The 18181-nt window shown below is 47.6% G+C and overlaps 1 protein-coding gene across 2 annotated transcripts; it reads right to left on the bottom strand.

Annotated features, from left to right (window-relative positions):
• Positions 1-1913: 1913 nt before the first annotated feature.
• Positions 1914-16793, bottom strand: KDELR2 (KDEL endoplasmic reticulum protein retention receptor 2). 2 transcript variants are annotated; one of them, XM_016155187.2, is made up of 5 exons: positions 16588-16793; positions 9464-9564; positions 6392-6550; positions 5048-5300; positions 1918-3905 (listed from the first exon to the last, which is right to left on the bottom strand). In XM_016155187.2, exons 1-5 carry the CDS (start codon positions 16676-16678, stop codon positions 3871-3873), a joined length of 639 nt encoding a protein of 212 aa, XP_016010673.1. In that variant the 5' UTR covers positions 16679-16793; the 3' UTR covers positions 1918-3870. The 2 variants fall into 2 exon arrangements, with proteins under 2 accessions (XP_016010674.2, XP_016010673.1); XM_016155188.2 differs by lacking the exon at positions 5048-5300 and having other exon boundaries at positions 1914-3905; positions 16588-16792.
• Between the last annotated feature and the right edge of the window lie 1388 nt (positions 16794-18181).

The raw sequence follows: 18181 nt of genomic DNA, 5'->3' as shown, positions 1-18181 counted from the left end.
AGTGCGAAGTCCGTCCTGCTAATATTTCCACTTTATAGATAAGGACTCACTCGGCCCGGAGGAATGAGCCCGCCCAGAGACCCAGGATCTGGGGACGGGTCTGGAGGTTCATTCCAGATCAACAGGCGCCCAGGCCCGTGGCGAAGGTGTCTGCTCTGTGCATCCCACGGTCTGGAGAAGGAAACAAGAGACCCTCCTGGAGTTCGGAGCCTGAAACCATCTGTCATCTTGGGGTTTGGAATAGTCTGATCTGCCCTCCTTCCCCCCGAGCCAGCGTAGGTGCTGGAAGCCACTGTCCCTCGTCTCCCCACTGTCCCTCGTCTCCCCACTACTCTTCATTCTGCCCTGCCTCCCCCTACAATGCATTCCCCCTACAGCAGCCGGGTGACCTCGTTGGACCGTCAGACCAAGCCCATTCTCCTCTTGGATCTTGCAAGGCTGAGCTTTGTGCAGAAAATGGGCTTCAAGCTCCCCGCACAGGCCTTTCGCAGGTAGTTACACATCGCAAATCTGCAAATGAGTGTTGATCTGCCTGCTCAGTTAGGGTTGGTACTCTCCATCACCCCACTGCCTGACGCCTTTTTTTCTTCCCTGAAACAGGTCAAGCTCATTCTCGCCCCAGGGCTTTTGTTTCCTCTCCCAGGGATGCTCCTCCCACAGGCGTTCCCAGGTCACTCTATCACTTAAGGTGATTCTTGCCACCTTATCTAAAACGGCACACCCATCTGTTCCTATTCCTTACTCCTCCCATCCTAGTGTAAATGGCAAGAGCGTAGACACCTCGTCCGTCTCGTTCACTGCTACGCACATAATGGAGCACATTATAGGCACTTATTAAATACTAAAGATTCTCACCATTTAAGTGCCTGAGGAGAAACTAAGAGATATGGAGTATTCTAGAGTTATATATATATGTAAAAAAAAAAAAAGGTACTGTTGTCATTGTTTAAAAGGAATAGTGCTGTATTATGCTGCAATTTGCTTTTAAGTTGCAGGGATAAACGAGGGAATTGTTTCGAAACTGCAGGAGAAACCCCACAGTACCTGCAGACTCCACATTGCGAAGGATAACCCAGATCAGGTGTGTAGGGGGCGTGGTGCTGCACAGCGCAGGGTCCTTAGGAATTCCACATTTTGCCACTAGAGGGCGAAACACGCAGGAAAAAAAAAAAAAAAAAACCCATCTGGAGCCCAAATGCAACCTGGCGTCATCAGACCTCACTCCAATGGGTAGAGAAAGGTACCTTAGAAATCAATTTCTATAGGTGCATTACTGTCCCAAGGGCAAAGCTGGCCAATGTTATGGCCAGAGAGACTCCTGCAAGAACTAGTACCTGGCCAGCTGTCCCAAAGGTAAGCACAAAGGGAGGGTAAAGGGGGATCGCCCTGGGGTGTGCACTTAATGTGCACCAAGCTGTTTCCCCCATAAGGCCTCCGTTACACTTCATGGCAATCCTGCAGCAGGAGTCTGTCTCGGCTCGCAACTAAGGGGAACGAACCTCATGCTAAACCCAGGGTCCCAAAGGTGGAGTGTGTGAGGAGCCAAGACTCAACAGGCGGCTTACTCAGGTTCCCACAAATCACTTTCTACTGAATGGAAATCACTGCTCGACCTTTCCAGAAAGTCGGTCAACCTGGTGGCATCTTTGGAAAGGCTGGGCTGTTTCCTCCCAAGGCCTTAAACCTGCAACTTCCTTTTGCCACCTATTTCTCTGTCTTCTCTGACCGGAAGGAAGCAGAAAGTGTTAGTAATACTGCGATTGAACAGGACGGGGAATGGACTGGTGGTGTCTCTAAGCAGCTAACGGCCAGCAGCTTTTCAGTTATCACTTAGTGGGCAAATTTAATTTTGCTTTATTTCTCTTCATGCTTACATTAAAAAAAAAAATTCACACAAATAAAACGGCTCAATAAAAATATTAATTACCTGATAACCTTTATTCAGGAAGTGAGAGTAACTGAAACAGTGCTTCCCAAGGCGTGTCGCACGAGGCCTTTGTTTCCGTCGTGCGGGAGGACGCGGCCCCAACCCCGCACTCCCGCTCAGGCACCTTGTTAAGATGTCATCCTGGCTGGGCGCAACACAGTGGCCACATCTTAGACAATTCTATTACTTGGGCAGAATGACTAGAGAAGGCGTTGTCACTTCTTAGGTCAGCCGGCCTGCTGAGGTCCCAGATCCTCATCCTGTGCACCTGTGCTCTCCCCGCCAGTGACTGAGCCCTGCTTGAGTTGGAATTACATGCATAAAAACAAAAACACGTGCGAGACCACCATCCCCAGTTTGGGCAGACAGGAGTCAGTCTGCTTCCTGCACGTTCTCAGAAACTTCCAAGGAGGATGAAAACAGAAACTAAACCAAGACTAAGATGCTGGAAAAGAAAGACATTGATACATAGAAGCAAAACCACAAGGCAAGGGAGGAAGCCAACAGAGAGGTAGACAGGAGGTTAAACTATGCAATCACACAGCCAATTGAGAAGGATGTTAAGAGACGCGCTAGATAAAAATAAAACCTGCCCAGCTCCCTCCTCAAGGTATTTTAACGCAGCAAGCAAAAATACTCCGTCCTTCCTGTAGTAAGCACTGTTAGTATTCAACACTTTTAACACTTATGGTGCATCACATAAAAACAAAGTCATATGCTTTTGCATAACTCAAAAAAAAAAAATGTAGCAAATCAACCCGATGGCAAAATCAGGAGGAAAAATTCCAAATTTTCCACAAAATATAGAAAGTTTTAGAATATTAAGTAGATGATGTTTGCAGTGCTATATAGAGCTCGTTGCCAATTGAAAAACAGAAATCATCCTGACACAGGATATTCTGAAAGCCTGATTCATGAAAAAAAGACAATTTATTCTGTTTAATAAAATGTTTATTAAGGTGGTAACACAAATCATGCAAGAGCTCAGTAAAAAAAAAAAAAAAAGTAAGAGAATAAGGAATGGCGATTGGTGCTGCCAATTTAAAAAAATGCAAATCATTTTACTACCCGAAAAACCATATGATTCTGAGCATGGACATGATTGCGGCCATCGTTTGGAATTGTAAAGTGATAGGTAACTACTTGTGTTCTAGTCCTTTAGGAGTAGAGTCCAAGATCCAAAATAATCATGAATGGCCCTCGCATTGCACGCACAGATGGCAAGCAGCTCGGAACCCCTGCCCACCGACTTCTTCCAAACCCTTGGGGGGAGGAGGGCAGGCAGGCACCTTTGGTGGCTTTCAAATGGGACTCCATTGACATTCAGAATCTTACAAAACCGTAAGACTTGCACGTCATCCTTACCAGGCTTAAATGTAGTGTTGTGAGGTCCAAGGAAGGATTCCCACATCAGGCGGGAAGAAATTTGAACAGATTTACCAAATCGAACATAGTGTCTCAGATTTCAAACGAACGTGACTCATCTTTTGGCAAAAAAATAAAAAATAAATATAGTGGAATGCAGGTTTGATAGATGGAAGAATAAGTAATCTACCAATTGTCGAGGAGTACAATTTCATTGCAGACACAAAGAATCAACCATTTCAAAGAATTAAAAAAAAAAAAAGTTTGCACTATTTCTCACAAAATCTTCACTTTTGGAACTACCCCAATTGAAGCTACACACTGAATTTATTAATACAGCATTAAGTTTCTTCGTGTAAAAAAATCTTTGTACACAGTAATAAAAAAAGATAAGGCAAGACGCATTAAACAGAAACCTTCTGGTTCTTTCCTCTGGGTTCTTCCAGAACCACTGATGACTATCTGCAACAAAAGAGTTAAGTTTCTGATTTTCCGTATCGAGCATCTTGTGCCTTTGCTGTGGTAAGAATTCTGTCCGAGCACCCTGAAGGACAGATGCTGGTGACGGTCTTTGGCACTTACGCTGGCAGACTGAGCTTCTTTCCCTTGAGTACTAGAATTGGAAAGAGAGGAAAAGAAAACAAAAGGTTACGGATACTGACACGCGTACCGTTCCCCGCTGCTCATTCCTAGAGCTCGGTCACACTCAAGATACTACCTAGTGAGGTGCGAGGAAATAAGCTTTGGGCAACCAACAGTCATTTGATTTTGGTGTCAACAAACAAAGGCCTCTCAATTATGAAAATTTCAGGCACGTGTACACTAAAATTTTCTTCATCTACTGGATGCCAAAACAACTGTATTTAAGAAATGCAAATCTGATTAGTATTGTCACTAAATTCATAGCAGCTTTTTGTGATCATGACTTTCTACCCCAATCGGCATATGTTAAAAAATAACTGTTACTATGTACGAAGATCTATCAAATTTAGAGATAGCATATATGTGCCCTTGTACCTAGCATTTCTACCACCCAGAACTTTACCGTATAGCAGGGGTTCTTAGCCTAGGGTCTGTGTTGGGGTTTCAGGGGCTTATGAATCCCCGAAAACTAGATGCATAAATTTGTGTGCATATACATAAATACGCATTTTTTTTCTCAGCAAGGACCATAGCTTTCACCGCATTTTTGTGAACTTCACATGTCCTATAGTCACATAAATGCAAAAATGTACATTACAAGAATGCCAATTTAAGCACTGGATTGTAACAACATAAGCAGCAAAAGAGCAGTGACAGCCAGACTACCCATGCATAGGGGGCTGAGTAAATTCTGGTAATACACATAATGAAATGCTACGCCCACTGAAAGTTGTGTAGATTTCTATTTACTGACATGAAAAATCGTGAGTGGGGAAAAGAGATTATGGCGCAGCAGGTGTAGTTTAAATTGCGTATCTGTGTGTGCACAGAAAACTATCTGGAATTAGATTTCCAGCAACAGTAACGACGATGACCTGAGTGGCAGGATCTCAGGTGACTGTTTCCACTATGAAAACACGCCATCATGGAAACACAGTACCGCCACAGCAAAAGGAGACTGACGCCCTGCCCGGAGCCTGACGGTCACTGAAACGCTCATCTGTAGCCAGTTCTGCTTCGCAGAGCCAGTGCCAGGTCAGGAGCGCGCCGGGCTCCAGAGCCCCCAAACTACACCTGCTGCAGGGACAGAGCAGGCGGGACGCAAAGACGCACCTTTAGTAATGTACAAGTAGAAGAAGTCGCAGTAGAGGATGGTCTGCACAACACCGGCCACAACGGCGATGAGGTCGAAGAAGCCCTCGAAGTAGAAGCGCCAGATCCAGTTGACGAGATAGAGCGCGCGGTAGAGGCCCAGGAAGAACAGGTAGTGAGTGGTGATGGTCTCCGCCTCCCCGGTCTTGCTGATCATGAAGAGCTGCGGGAGGATGGCCACTGACTCAAGGTAGATGGAGAAGGTCCACAGAATCTGGAGAAACACACGCTTCGTCAGCATCCAGTGCCCGCCACGGGTCCGCGAGAAACACGCCAGTCCTCTGTGGGGCAGCGCGGAGAGCAGGAGTCGGGCCGTCGGAGCCCAGAACAGCAGAGCTTGGCGTTTTGCTACGTCGCAGGGACCTAGGCTGCACCTAAGAGGCACGGACACTCCCAGGGACAAGCCGGGTCACCTGGACCCTCTACCTCTTTGACTTTTCACTACCTCGTCTCTCCAACGTCACGGTCTTCCCTGTACGATTCGCCGTGAATCTACATACACGATGCTGTTCCTGGACCGGTTTGTCCCACTCCACATCTAGGGTCCAGGGTCACCCAGCTCTCCGCCGGGGTGGATCCCACACTGATAAGCAGGTCCCGCTACCCCCTCACTGCTGTTTCTCCTCACCCATTGGTCTCCTTTCCTGACTGACTAAATATCCTCACCAATTTTCTTATTCCTTAGGCTTTTAGGAAGTGGATAAATCAAAGGCGGATGAAAGCAGAGCAGTCATTATGCAAACTCCACCCAACATGGTGCCTCATTCACATGGACAATGGGAGGACTCGCCAATGTCCCCTGAAATACATAATGCCCAGGCACTCCCAGCACTCATCAGACGATCATGAGTCACCCCTGGATGCTAAGGGAAGGACAAAGAACTCAGGAGCAGCCACGGCCACGCAGACTGCTTTTCCTAAGGTTGAGGGGCGCAGCCACGCCGCTTAGGGGACTCGCAGCCACAGCGACAACGTGCAACAGTCAGATGCGAAGAGGAATCAACAGCCGGGTTAGAACGGGGAGATGACGTTCGCCAAAACCGCAGACAGGCAGGGCACCGGGTCTGGTTCCACAGAGGCCAAGTTTATATTCTAGAGGAGTCAGTAATAAGCCGTCAGCAGATGCCCTAACACCTGGGGGCTTCATTCCTGCCCACAATTCATCTACGCCAAATTCATTTACACAGTATATGTTGCACCAGAAGTTTGCGAAACTGAAAAAAAAAATCAGAACCCTACATTATCCGCCAACAGGACCATTTCCCTAGGGTACCAGACAGGACCCCTGAAGAACCTCTAACTAACCTCGAGAGGAGAGAACTCATGATTGACAAGAAACGAGAGGCCTCCCACAGGGACCACCAGAAACTCCACGCGGAAGGTATCGTGATTCCCATCGTACGTTGCCTTGAATTTCATGTAGATCAGGTACACTGTGGCGTAGGAGCAGGCGATGTAGATGAGCTACGAACGAACGAAAAAACACCAAGTCATCAGTATCTATTGTTGTTCTAATTCCCTTGGCTTTCTACATCACCCATGTTTTTGTTTATTTGAAAATTTAAATATACTAAAACTCACCTTTTGGGGGGATAGTCTATTATGAGTCATATAACCACCACCACAATCAAGACAGAGATCAGCGCTATCGCCCGCAAAAAATTCTCTGTGGCTGCCCCTCTGTAGCGAAGCCTTCCCCTGGGGCCTAACCTCTGACAGTCACCGATGTGCCCTTGGTCCCTGCAGTTCTGCCTTTTCTGGAATGTTACATAAACGGAATCATACAGTTTGTCGTCACCTTTAAGACCAGCTTCTTTCAATTAGCATAACGCGTGAGAGACCCAACCATACTGCTGCGTGTACTGGCGCACAGTAGGCTCCTTCTCACTGCTGAGCGGCAGTCCTCTGCCTGCCGCGGCACAGTCTGCAGCCACCGGCGGGCTGTTTCCAGCCTGGGGGATGGTGGACGCAACTGCTAAGAACATTTGTGTATGGGCTTCTGTGTGAACGTAATTTTTCATTTCTCTCAGGGAAATACCCAGCAGTGGGACCGCTGGATCATGTTACGTTGAAGTTTAACTTTATAAGAAATGGCCAAAGAATGTATTTTTAATCCCATTTTAAACTATCACAGTGTAGCTGGAGAAAAAAAGATGAATGAAAAGTTCAGTGCAGTTGAAAACCAATGCACTTCCTTCCAGCTTCTGATAATCCTAAACTAGTGCTTTTCTAAAGATAAACAATGTAACTCATCTTAAACTTTACAAGGATGGTTTTTACTTAAGCTGTTACTTTAACACTCACTGAACAGTCAGGTTGTTACTATGAAATTTTGTCTGGTAACATAATGAAAACCAAAAGTAAGCGATGATGATTTGTAAAACGTTGCTGCCCACGATGGAGCGATTTCATCTGTGTAGCCACAGGGCCGTTCAAGGGCTTCCAATTACGTTTTATGTCCTTGTATATTTAAGTCAAATTCCATATATTCATCTGACCCACAAGTCTGGCATTCTGAAATCACACCCACTTTCACACTGGCAAATTTTAGGCCCAAAAACCTCAGAGGAGGTTTAGCGCATGACCAGACATAGGTGGAATGTGGGCCACACCGCCTGGTACTACTTCTTAGGAAAACGACCCTGCAAAACTTAATCGGGGCATCGGGGCAGCGTGTGGGCAAACGCCTTCATAGGCAAATGAAAGCGATCATTGGGCTGTCACATACTTCAAAGCAAAACAAAACGAAGACACTAAACTGTCCCTGGCACCTCACCGTGATGTTATATTGGCAAAAACTCGACAGGTATTCAAATTGCTGGTCATACCCATGTTCCGAAGAACTACCAAAAAACAACAAAAACAGTCAAGGAAAATGAGCCTCTTACACTGTCCGTTCTCCTCACGCCCAAATTGTGTATACACGTATATGGACAAAATAATGTGTTATCTACACGTATAAATGAAATCTGTGCACGCAGAGTCCCCACCCGGCAGGGCACACAGTGGCCGGTTCCCTCCTCAGCAGCCAGCCTACGGCCTGCCCAGATCAAATCATCCACAGGGGTCGCGGCCACTGGGGAGAGCACCTGCTCGTCTCCTCTCGTCAGAGTTTGGCATTGAAAGCAAAAAGCTAGGCACGTACAAATCTCAGTTGTCACTCTTGATTTTTAGGACACACCTGGAAACTAGACCGAAGCGAGGAGGATTCCTCTGGAAGCTAGGCATCTTGAGGGGCTTCTGACACCTGCAGTTTTAACCGGCCTCGACAAGCAGGGACATGGGCATTTTTAAGTAAGCCAATTTCCTGATTACTAGGCTCCCGTCATTAGTAACGGAGAAAGGAATGATCAAAGGTAGCTCACATTTGCGTTTTAGTAAAGGCCGCAGACTCCAATATTGTGTTGTCTACTTTGACCTGTGCTGATGAAAATGCTTTTGGACACAAGTGTTGGGGAGATGTTTTAAATGCCACACCAAGGGGCTTCAGCTGAAACATTACCTCCTTGGGGTGCCAACGACCAGATACCCACAGCAGTGCCCGGCACACAGGTGTTCACTCAGTGCATGCGGGAAGGGGTGAGAAGTCAGGTCCCCGGCACACACCCTGAGAGCCCCGCCCCCCACTTCCCCGCAGAGCACCAATCACGAGCTGAGCTGCAGCTGCTCGTCCAGTGCCCCCAGTGCCCCAGCGACCCGACTCCTGCTTGTGTTCTGCCCTGCCCTCGGCGCTGGGGAAGTGCCCGGTCCTGTGTGTTGGAGAAGCCTCGCGTTCACAAGTATGAGTTCAAGACTGTGCCAAAGAACCGAGGCTTCTCCGAGCGCGGAGTGTGTACTGCCAGTGCTACACAGGGGTGTGCAAACACTCTGGATTCTCACAGGGGTATGTCTGTTTTAATGCAGACTAAGAAAAATATAAGAATACCAAACTACCATGGACACTAATGTTTAGGGCAAATTGAAAGGTTTGAAAAACATCTTTAGTGACTTATGGCACAGGTGTCATTTAGGCACACGCGGCAGAAGTTTAAGAAACAGGCCTGGTGGGGGGAAGGGGAAAGCAGAGGCCTCCGCACGGGCCCTCGGAGCGGCGAAACGGGGCGCCGCAGCGCGGCTCTCGCCTCGCTCGGGACGGGCCTGCAGGGCCCCGGGGGAGTCTGCAACTTCCCGCCGCTTGAAAACGTAATAGTCACTCCTCCGTTATCAAGAGCTTTAGAAGTTTACCGCACTCAAAGGGCTTAAGATTCAAAAATTTCTAAGCGTGAGGCACTAATTAAACAGATACTGCTCTGAAACCAAAAAAATCCGCTTAACGATAAGTTTCCACAGGTCTGTGAATTAAGGACGAAATCCGTTCCACCGGACGCCGTACGATACCTTCATAGATGTGTTATAAAACGAAATAAACGACGTAAAAAGGTCCAGGTAACGAGTTGTGAAGACCAGTGCAAAGAGAAGCTGGCTTTTTCCAGAAATACCTGAAGAGACAAAAGGGACACGTTAGGAAAGGCTGGGCCCGCGTGACGACGCCCGCGACACGGCCCGCAGGAAGCGCGGCTCCGGGGAGCGGGCGGCGGGCGCAGAGGCTGATGTCCGGGCTAAGCGCACGAGAGCGGCTTTCGCTTTTCTTTCCCGTCATGTTCTAGATCACACTGCTTTGGAGAGATTCTAACGACTTTTCTCTTATTATAATGGGCTGATTGCAGGAAAGTGACTTAATTATGCCGCAGCCAATATGCGAGGATGTGTGTTGTTCAAATGAACACTGTACTCCTCAAATATGTCATTGGGGAGGAATACATTTCAAAAATTCTGATACACTTTATGTTGTAATTTGTCTGTTACCTCTAGCACTCTTCCTTCCATTTAAAACGCTCCCTCATGGTGAACACCCTTGAGAACAGAGCTGGAATTGAATCGGTTGAGATGAGGAACCGGCTCCAGGTAAGAACCTGAGCATCCGCTGGGTCGCGGTACGGCCTCCCCGGTGCCTTCTCTTTGTGAGAGCAGTGTTTACTTGGACTTAAGATTATTAAAAAATTTCATCTCTTAGATTCGCCACACAACCCACCCCACACCACACAAAAGGGCGAGAACCTGCTACTATAGCCAGTCTTTGAAAGCAGCATTTTTTTTTTTTTTGTCATTTAACACCTTGTTGGGAGATTCAGAGAATTCAGGAAAGAACTCATTAAATCCTCACAGTCCTTAGACCTATTAACTAAGCATGTATTTAGCAGAAATGTCACTGTATCCAAATTATGATTATACTCCTACAGAATGTAAAAACTGCATAAAAATATTTTACAAACAATATTTTAGCGAACAATTCTGCAGCCTGAGACTAAATGCCCGGATCTAAGAAGGTTACTTTCTGTTTGAATAATTGCCATTCCGGCCTATCCACAAACACCTAAGGAGAAACTGAAGGAAAAGTCGGCCAGCCCTCCCCACCCATCAGTGGTAACCAACTCCAAGTGTTAAAGGTGGAGATACAGACAGTAAGTCTGCTGCTTTTCGTTTTTCCCCAGTAATGAGGAACTTTACTTTCCTATAGATCCCAAAAAGAAACGATGAGGCTGCCATTGATACAGAAAACGAGAGAGAAGACAAGATGGGGGACAGGGGACAGGGACCATGCAGTTCACCTCTGATGTTTGCTGGAGCCTTCAGAGGTAAATTTCCAGTTAATTTCCTATATGGTTTTTCCCAATATTTTAAATAAAAATTACAGGATTTTGTTGTAGAGCGTCTGTTCTACCGGAACTTTGGAAGCCAGGCCGATTGAAATGTTCTCATTTTCGGCACTCTGATTTGAAAAATCGGGGACAATCACGTCCCCGTTCCCGCTCCCCTTTGCAACCGCTCACATATCACTTCCTCTGGGAAGCCATCTTTAAAGACGCGTCCCTCAGTGCAGTTTATTCACTCGGCGAGCACGTAATGGGAACCGCTCCATGCCAGCTGCTACCCTAGCTCCTGTTACAGCACTGGCAATGCACACTGCAACTACCGGGTTGCCTGTCGCCCCTCTCCCTCAACCCCTGCCAGACACGGGGTCACCAAAGGCCGGGGACACGTGTTATCGGTGCTGAGCCCTGGGCCTGATGCACAGCGGGGCTAAGGCGATACTTCTGAATGAACAAATGGACAAAAAGAAAATAGAATCCATCTTACTTTCATGTCATAGAGTAAACTCTCATTTTGTGTTATTTTGAGGTCATACTTCCAAAGAGTTTCTAAGTCATGCTGTGTCGCTATGACTGTAATGCCATCATGTGCTCTGGGCTTTGCCCTAATTTACTGGCAGTCAGAGGGTGGGAGCGCCCCCCGAGCAGAGCACGGGGCAGAGAGGGACAGGCAGCGTGTGGCCTGGAGCTTGTCCCGCAGTGCAGAATCCACGCAGGAAAGGCTATGCCGGACATCTGAGGGTACGTGCACAGTCCTACCGCACTCTTCCCAGCCTGGGATTCTGAATAGCAAGTAGCAGCTTTTTCCTTTAAAACAGAAAAACTGTCCTGTCCTCACAGGAAGGCAGGGGTCCCAGCTGAGGACAGAGGGGGCAGGGGTAGGACTCTCAGGGGCCAGAGGACCTGCTATCTACCATCAGTTTCTCCTTTAGAGACCGGAACGTGTGAGGCTAGCAGGTGACAAATGCTCAAGAGTCCCTCTAACTGTTCCTGTAACGGGCCACCCCAATACCTAGCACACGAGATATCCACATGAAGAGTAGAATCTGTAAAATGGGAATAGACATTAAACTTAACACCATTCTTGTCTCTTCCCTCTGGCCTGAGTTAAGTTTAGTAAAAGCCCAATGATACACTCCACTGTATATTACTTTAAATCTTGCTGCAGGTTGAAGTTGCATTCCTTATATTGCCACTGATTTGTGGTAGAGCCCCCGACCAAACAGAAAAGCTTCCCACGAATTATCTTCGACCTGCTAACAGCTGGGATGCAACCAGGCACCGTAAACCAGACCACCAGGACAATCTGGACAGCGGCATTCAACAAGGGTCCTGGGCGCCGTGCTGCAAGCCACAGTCTCGGTGGATCTGGAACTCTCTAGAGGCCGTGACTCCCTGCAGCCACTCAGAAACACTGAGTACCCGACTCCGGTGACTCAGGCAGAGTGGCTTTGTTGCCAGGGGATCTGAGTTCAACTCAGCCCCTGTGAGCCTGGGCCCATTACACACTTGGTCCCCTAAACCTCACTTTCTGCATCTGTCAAATGGGGACAAATTAAGCCAACTTTGTGGGGCTGTTGGAAAAAGTGCTTTATATACTGTATCTGCCACACTGTAAATGCTTGATAAATGACAGCTCTCACTATATATAGCGTTTTGCCATTGTTCTTGCTTTCAACAAAATCCATGCTATTTTATTAAAAATTCCACTTGGGCTAAAATACATGGAATAAAGGGCAAAAGGACCTTTTTAATCACCCCTCCCGCCTCCATTATTAATGCAACTTTCCAGGACTTTTTAAGCGCCTTTGCTTCTCATTCTTTTTCATGGCTGCATGGCATTCATTCCAGTGTGAACATAGCAACATTTGTGCGACCATTTACGCCATTAATGAACATTGGTTGTCCACAATTTCTGTTCTTACAAATACTGCACGAACATCCTTCCATCTATAAACAGTGTTTTGTAGTTATTTAGGTACAACGAACATCTGTTTGCCTACACATAGTTTATTCACACACATTACAGTTTGTCGTTCAGATTCCCTAGAATTGCTGGAGCAAAATATATGAAACTTTAAGTTTTGGTACATTGTCAAATTTCCCCTAGAAAGGCTGGGCCAATTCACGTTTTCACTAACACCAGGTGGGAATGCCCTTTACTTCACACGCTGCTTACGTTAGGCGTTGTAAACCTCTTTCATTCCCCCACCCGGCGGGCAAGGGATGGCGCACACCGCTGCCCGCACATCCAGGTGCCTAACTACTAGTGATGCCGGGCATCCCTTCCTGCGTGACTGGCCTTCTGTTATTCTTCTGTGAACTGTCAACTCTGTCCATTTTTCCAGCAGTTTTTGTATTTGTAGGAGTATTTTATTTTGGATATTAAGCCTTTGTCATGTAGGTACACTGCGGATTATTTCTCTCAGTTTATTGTCTTTTAACTTTGAGGATACTCTGAATTAACAGTGAATGTGGGGAGATGCATCATCTTGCTTCCTCGCCAGGGTCTACGCAGGACCATGGTTTGAATACACATTCAGGTCACCGCCCATGTCCCTTGGCAGTCTTCCACATCCCCTCCCAGAGGTGTTCCACAGCTTATTGGAAAGTCAGGTGCCTTCCCTGGGGTCCTTACGACCACTTCAGTTAGGACTGACAGCCTATGCGGTTGAATACCCTCTATTTTTATCTTTTTACATATCTTATTGTTGCAATAAATTGCAGCTTTCTTAAGAGCAGAAACTTTAATAGCTAAAAGTTGCTGCTCTGAATTGTGTCCCCAGTGAGTGGTCAATAATTTTTGAGAGCAATGATTCCTCGAGAGTCATACACACAAAAAAAAACAGAGATGACAGTTGCTACAAAGAGGGAGCTGGAATGTCATGCGAAAGCTTCCTGAAGTACCCAATAACAATAAAAGATGAGGTGTTTTCATTTACTTCAAAAATATATAAACTGTCCAGTTATGAGAAATGCAGGGACACTGGTACATTCCTGTCGCATCCTGGTAGAATGAAAAGTCCACAACTTACATAACAGCTAACAATCTAAGCAAGAGGTGGAGAGGGAGAGGAGGGACTTGGGCAGGATGGCTGGGACTCGTGGTCTCAGAAGGATTCCACTAGTAATTTAAGCATAAGAGACACAGCATTATGAATACTATTAACTACAAGAAAATGTAGACAGGAAGTTTTTCATCTACAAACTCAGGCTTGTTTTCCCAAGGCTATCCAGGTCAGTGTTTAGAACAAGAAAGTGACAACTTCAGCATACTGTGAATCCAGCTGCAATGGCTGTTCAGGAATATGAGAAACTCATATTTTATTTGGGCACCCCTCCGTAATGTCGATGGCAGACGTGAGAGAATGCCAATTCAAACACAGCTAAACCAAGATCAAGTCCTTTAAGGCAGCCGTTCTCAAATTAGATGGTCAGGAAAACAGAGTCTCCAGCTTCCTCACTAACCTGCCTCACCCTTGACCCTATGAGAAAAAAGACCCATGGTTCTGTAGCCTCAAGCATGTTCAAAACAGGTGCCATATTCCGAAAATGAACCCCAATACCAGTATTTTCAAAGTGAGAAACACAACCTGGATGCACATATCTCCTATTCCAGTTATTTGAGAAACTCATATCAAATTCTCACTCTTTCAAAAGTCTCTAAACAAGTCTATAATTTAGGATGGAAAAACAAAACAGCTAGTCAAAGTTAGCATTTAATTTTGAAGACATGATCTTAGTGATCTTGATTTTTGAAAGGCCAGGAAAATCTCATGTATAAGAACTAAAATGATCCTAACTCTGACAATGAGAATAGTTTAATAATGCCCTATAACTACAGGCTAACTGTAGGAATACGATTTTGGAGGAAAAATAAAGATTAAAAATAACATCTCCTGGGTGGGTGGTGGGCAAAATGAGTGAAGGTTGTCTAAAGGTACACATTTCCAGTTATCTGATAAGTCAGTCCTGGGGACGTCATGTTAATGATACTGTACTGTATATTTGAAAGTTGCTAAGCGAGTAGATCTTAAAAGTTCTCATGACAAGGAAAAACACCTTGAACTAACTGTGGTGATAGATGTTAACAAAACCTACTGTGATTATTATTTTGCACTACATACATCATTATGTTGTACACTTAAAACTAATACCATGTCATACATCAATTATATCTCAATAAAGCAAGAAAAACTTAAGAGTGCAACCAAAAAAAAAATTACCTAAACAATGGGTCTGGTATCAAACATTTAAACAAAAATTACTTGCACCAAATAGACAGTTACTCAAAATCCTTAAATGCTAGTTACTGATTGTCTGTTTCAACCTTGGCTTTACCACTAATTTTCTCACCTCCCTTAGACTCAGTTTCCCCCTCCACAGAATGGGAACAATAGCACCCACCTCATAGGGTTATTTTATGGACTGCATGCCATATAAGGCGTAGGTCACAACCTTGTATACAGCAAGCACTTAAATGTCAACTATCACAATCACTGCAATTACTTCGCTGTCACTGGAAACCTTACAACTGAACCTCTCAGAACTATGGATAGAAATTGAGAGATCACTTTCAAGCCAGGCACACTGGTTTCAGTACATGAACTTTGTAACATCCACTTTAATTGCTCAAAGGTCTTTTTTGGTTTTGCTTACTTCCTGGATGGCAGCTATGTTCCAGGGAGATAGGTGAGGCCTGAAGACAGCAGAAATGTGGTGTTACTTTAGATGTGGGAATTTTTGGAAATCAATCAATGGAATCTCCGTCCTTTAGGACTCCATCTTTTACTGCCTCTGCAAAAACTAAGTTATTGAATTCATCAAAAGTTACTTCATTGAGGCCATGGCACTAAAAATAAGTTTAAGGAAGACACTGCATTTAGAGAGACCATTTAAAAATTCACCATTTTTAAGCTTTTAGGTTTAATAAAATGCACAAGACCACAACGATAAGAAATCATCTCGCTGCCTCCCAACAATGCAGGCAGGAAACGTGTACTCCCGAGGAGGGAGTCGCCAACTCACTGGTGACGTGGAGTGAGGAATTACAGGGGACCACGGCGGTACCTGCGAGCGCCGCAGATTTAAAAGAACCCGTTATTAGCGGGAGGCACTCGGAGTCTGACGAGTGCGTTTCTTAAAGCAGCATTATCCCAAATTCGCTTAGAGACGTCCCTACATTCCCTTTTCCGTCGCGGGCGTGACCCTGGACCCGAGAGTTAGGGTGAAGCGGGCAGAACTCTAAGGACAGGTCTGACCCGATGCCCTAATCTAAAGGCCAGTGTTCGCAGGGGCAGAGTGAGGAGCTGGTGACCTCTCCCCGCGCTCACCCCACCTACCGGGCTGGCCCGGCTGCCACGTCAGGCTGACCCGGCCGCGGCCCGTCCATTGATTCGCGGGCTGCCCGCACCTCCGGACCCCTGCCCGGACTCCGTCCGGGCCGCGCGGAGAAGCGCCCACTAAAGCCGGGGGCGGGGGCGCGCCTGCCAAACCCCAGCCCCGTCCAAACTTTCCAAGCAGAACGGGGCCCCGCGCAGCCTGGTTAGCGCCTCCTCTGCGCCGACGGCTCAAGTTCGGGAGCGGACCCAATGCGGAGCGCGGCCCAGCGCCGTGACACCCCGCGCGGGCCCGAGCACCCGCCCGCGGGGTGGCAGCCGCCCCCCCAGGGCCCGGCCGCCCGCCCGCCCGGCCGAGGGGGTGTGTCTGGCCAGCGCGGGCCGGCGGGCCGTGGGGCGGCCGACGTCGGCGGGTCCTCCGGGCGACCCGGCCCCGCGCCCGAGCCTTTCCGGGGCCTCGCCCGCCGCTCACCGGCGCAGGAGCGCGTCTTCCAGATCTTCAGCAGCAGGATGACGATGGCCGCCAGGTGGGACAGGTCCCCGGTTAGCCGGAAGATGTTCATGGCGGCGGCGGTCGGCGCAGCGGCCCCGGGGCTCGGCGGCTCAGGCGGCGGCGGCCACTAAAGAGGAAGCTATGAAGATGGCGAGAACGGGCGCGACGTGGCCAGGGACGTGGCCGAACTGCCGGCGCGCGCGCGCGGGGCACTCTGGGAGAGCGGGCCGACGCCAGGCCCCGCCCCCGGCCCGCCCCGCCCCTTAAAGGGCCCCGCGCGGAGAGCGGGCTCCGCGGCTCCCCGGCTCCGCTCGCGAGTGCGCGGACCCCTCGACCGACTTTCCTTTGCCTGGGTTTCCGGTTTCTCCCCGGGTGCCAGCGATTTCCTTTAGTTTTTGAAATGACACTCCCTCGCGAGCGATTTTTTTCCTCCCACCAAACTTAAAGCCTGTACAGGCTTTACTATATGAAAAAGTGTAAGAGAAAAATAAAAATTAAGTCCTGAGGGCATCGCTCAAGATAAGGTCGATCTTGGGGTTGTCGGGGAGGATGCGGCTTATGCGGGGGTCTCCAGATTTTATTCTGGGGGTCTCTTTGAGAAAGCGTGCAAAATTAGCTAGAAAAGTGAACAGTTCTGTAGGATGAGAAAATAAATCACAGGACATTACTAAAGGAATGAAGCTAACAGGATCCTCCGCATAATTTGCGAGTGCCCAGTGCAAAATGAAAACGTAGGATCCCGGGTTCAAAAGCGGATAAGAGGGACGTGCTCTTAAAAGTACTAAAATATAAAACTTTTTTTTGTCTTTTATGGTCTCTCTCCACTTGGAGTGTTTCCTGTTTGCTATTTAATGTCATTCAAAGTAAAGAAAAAATTTTAATTGTGATTATGAATTTTACTGTTTGTGTTTATATCGGTCAATGTCAGTTTTGAAGGCAAATAGAGCATTTACCATGGATGCAGAATCTCTAAAAGCACATGATTCTTCTTTAATGGCTTGTCCATGGAGGGTGCTTTGGGGCTGGGCAGAGAGATGAACACAGGCCAAACCCAGGAAGGAAGGAAGGTTGGAAGGAGGAAGAGGGGGTCCATTCTCCACCAGCTCAGTGCAGCCTAGGGAGCACACCACTGGGCATCTATTGCTCCAGTGAGCCAGGGTCCTCCTTGGACTTGGATGGAGTATGCAGGTGCTCCTCATGGCTGCTGGTTCCCTCTCCCTCCAGCTGACCTTGCTAGGGCAGGGAGGTCCAACCAGGCATCTCCCCTTCCCATGTACCACCACTTCAACCCATGGCAGAGGGCAACCTTCAAAGGTGCCAGGACACACTAGGTACCTGGATCAGAGATGGGCGACAGGTTTGCCTATGCCAAGCTGATCACCAAAGAATGTGTTGGCCACTGCCATGATCTGCCCAGAGAGGCCGCAGGGCACATTAGCTCAACCAGACCCACTCTGACGCTGTTAGACGCACTCCACACCTGCACCCAGGCACCCACCGAAGAAGAGAATGGCAGCAGGCACTGGGCAGGAGCAGAAAGGACGAAGCCAGGCTGCAAGGGGCACAGGAGAGC

Source organism: Rousettus aegyptiacus, unplaced genomic scaffold (assembly GCF_014176215.1).
Source record: "Rousettus aegyptiacus isolate mRouAeg1 unplaced genomic scaffold, mRouAeg1.p scaffold_m13_p_7, whole genome shotgun sequence".
NCBI classification, from domain to species: Eukaryota; Metazoa; Chordata; class Mammalia; order Chiroptera; family Pteropodidae; genus Rousettus; species Rousettus aegyptiacus.
This window is presented reverse-complemented; position numbering and strand designations above follow the sequence as displayed.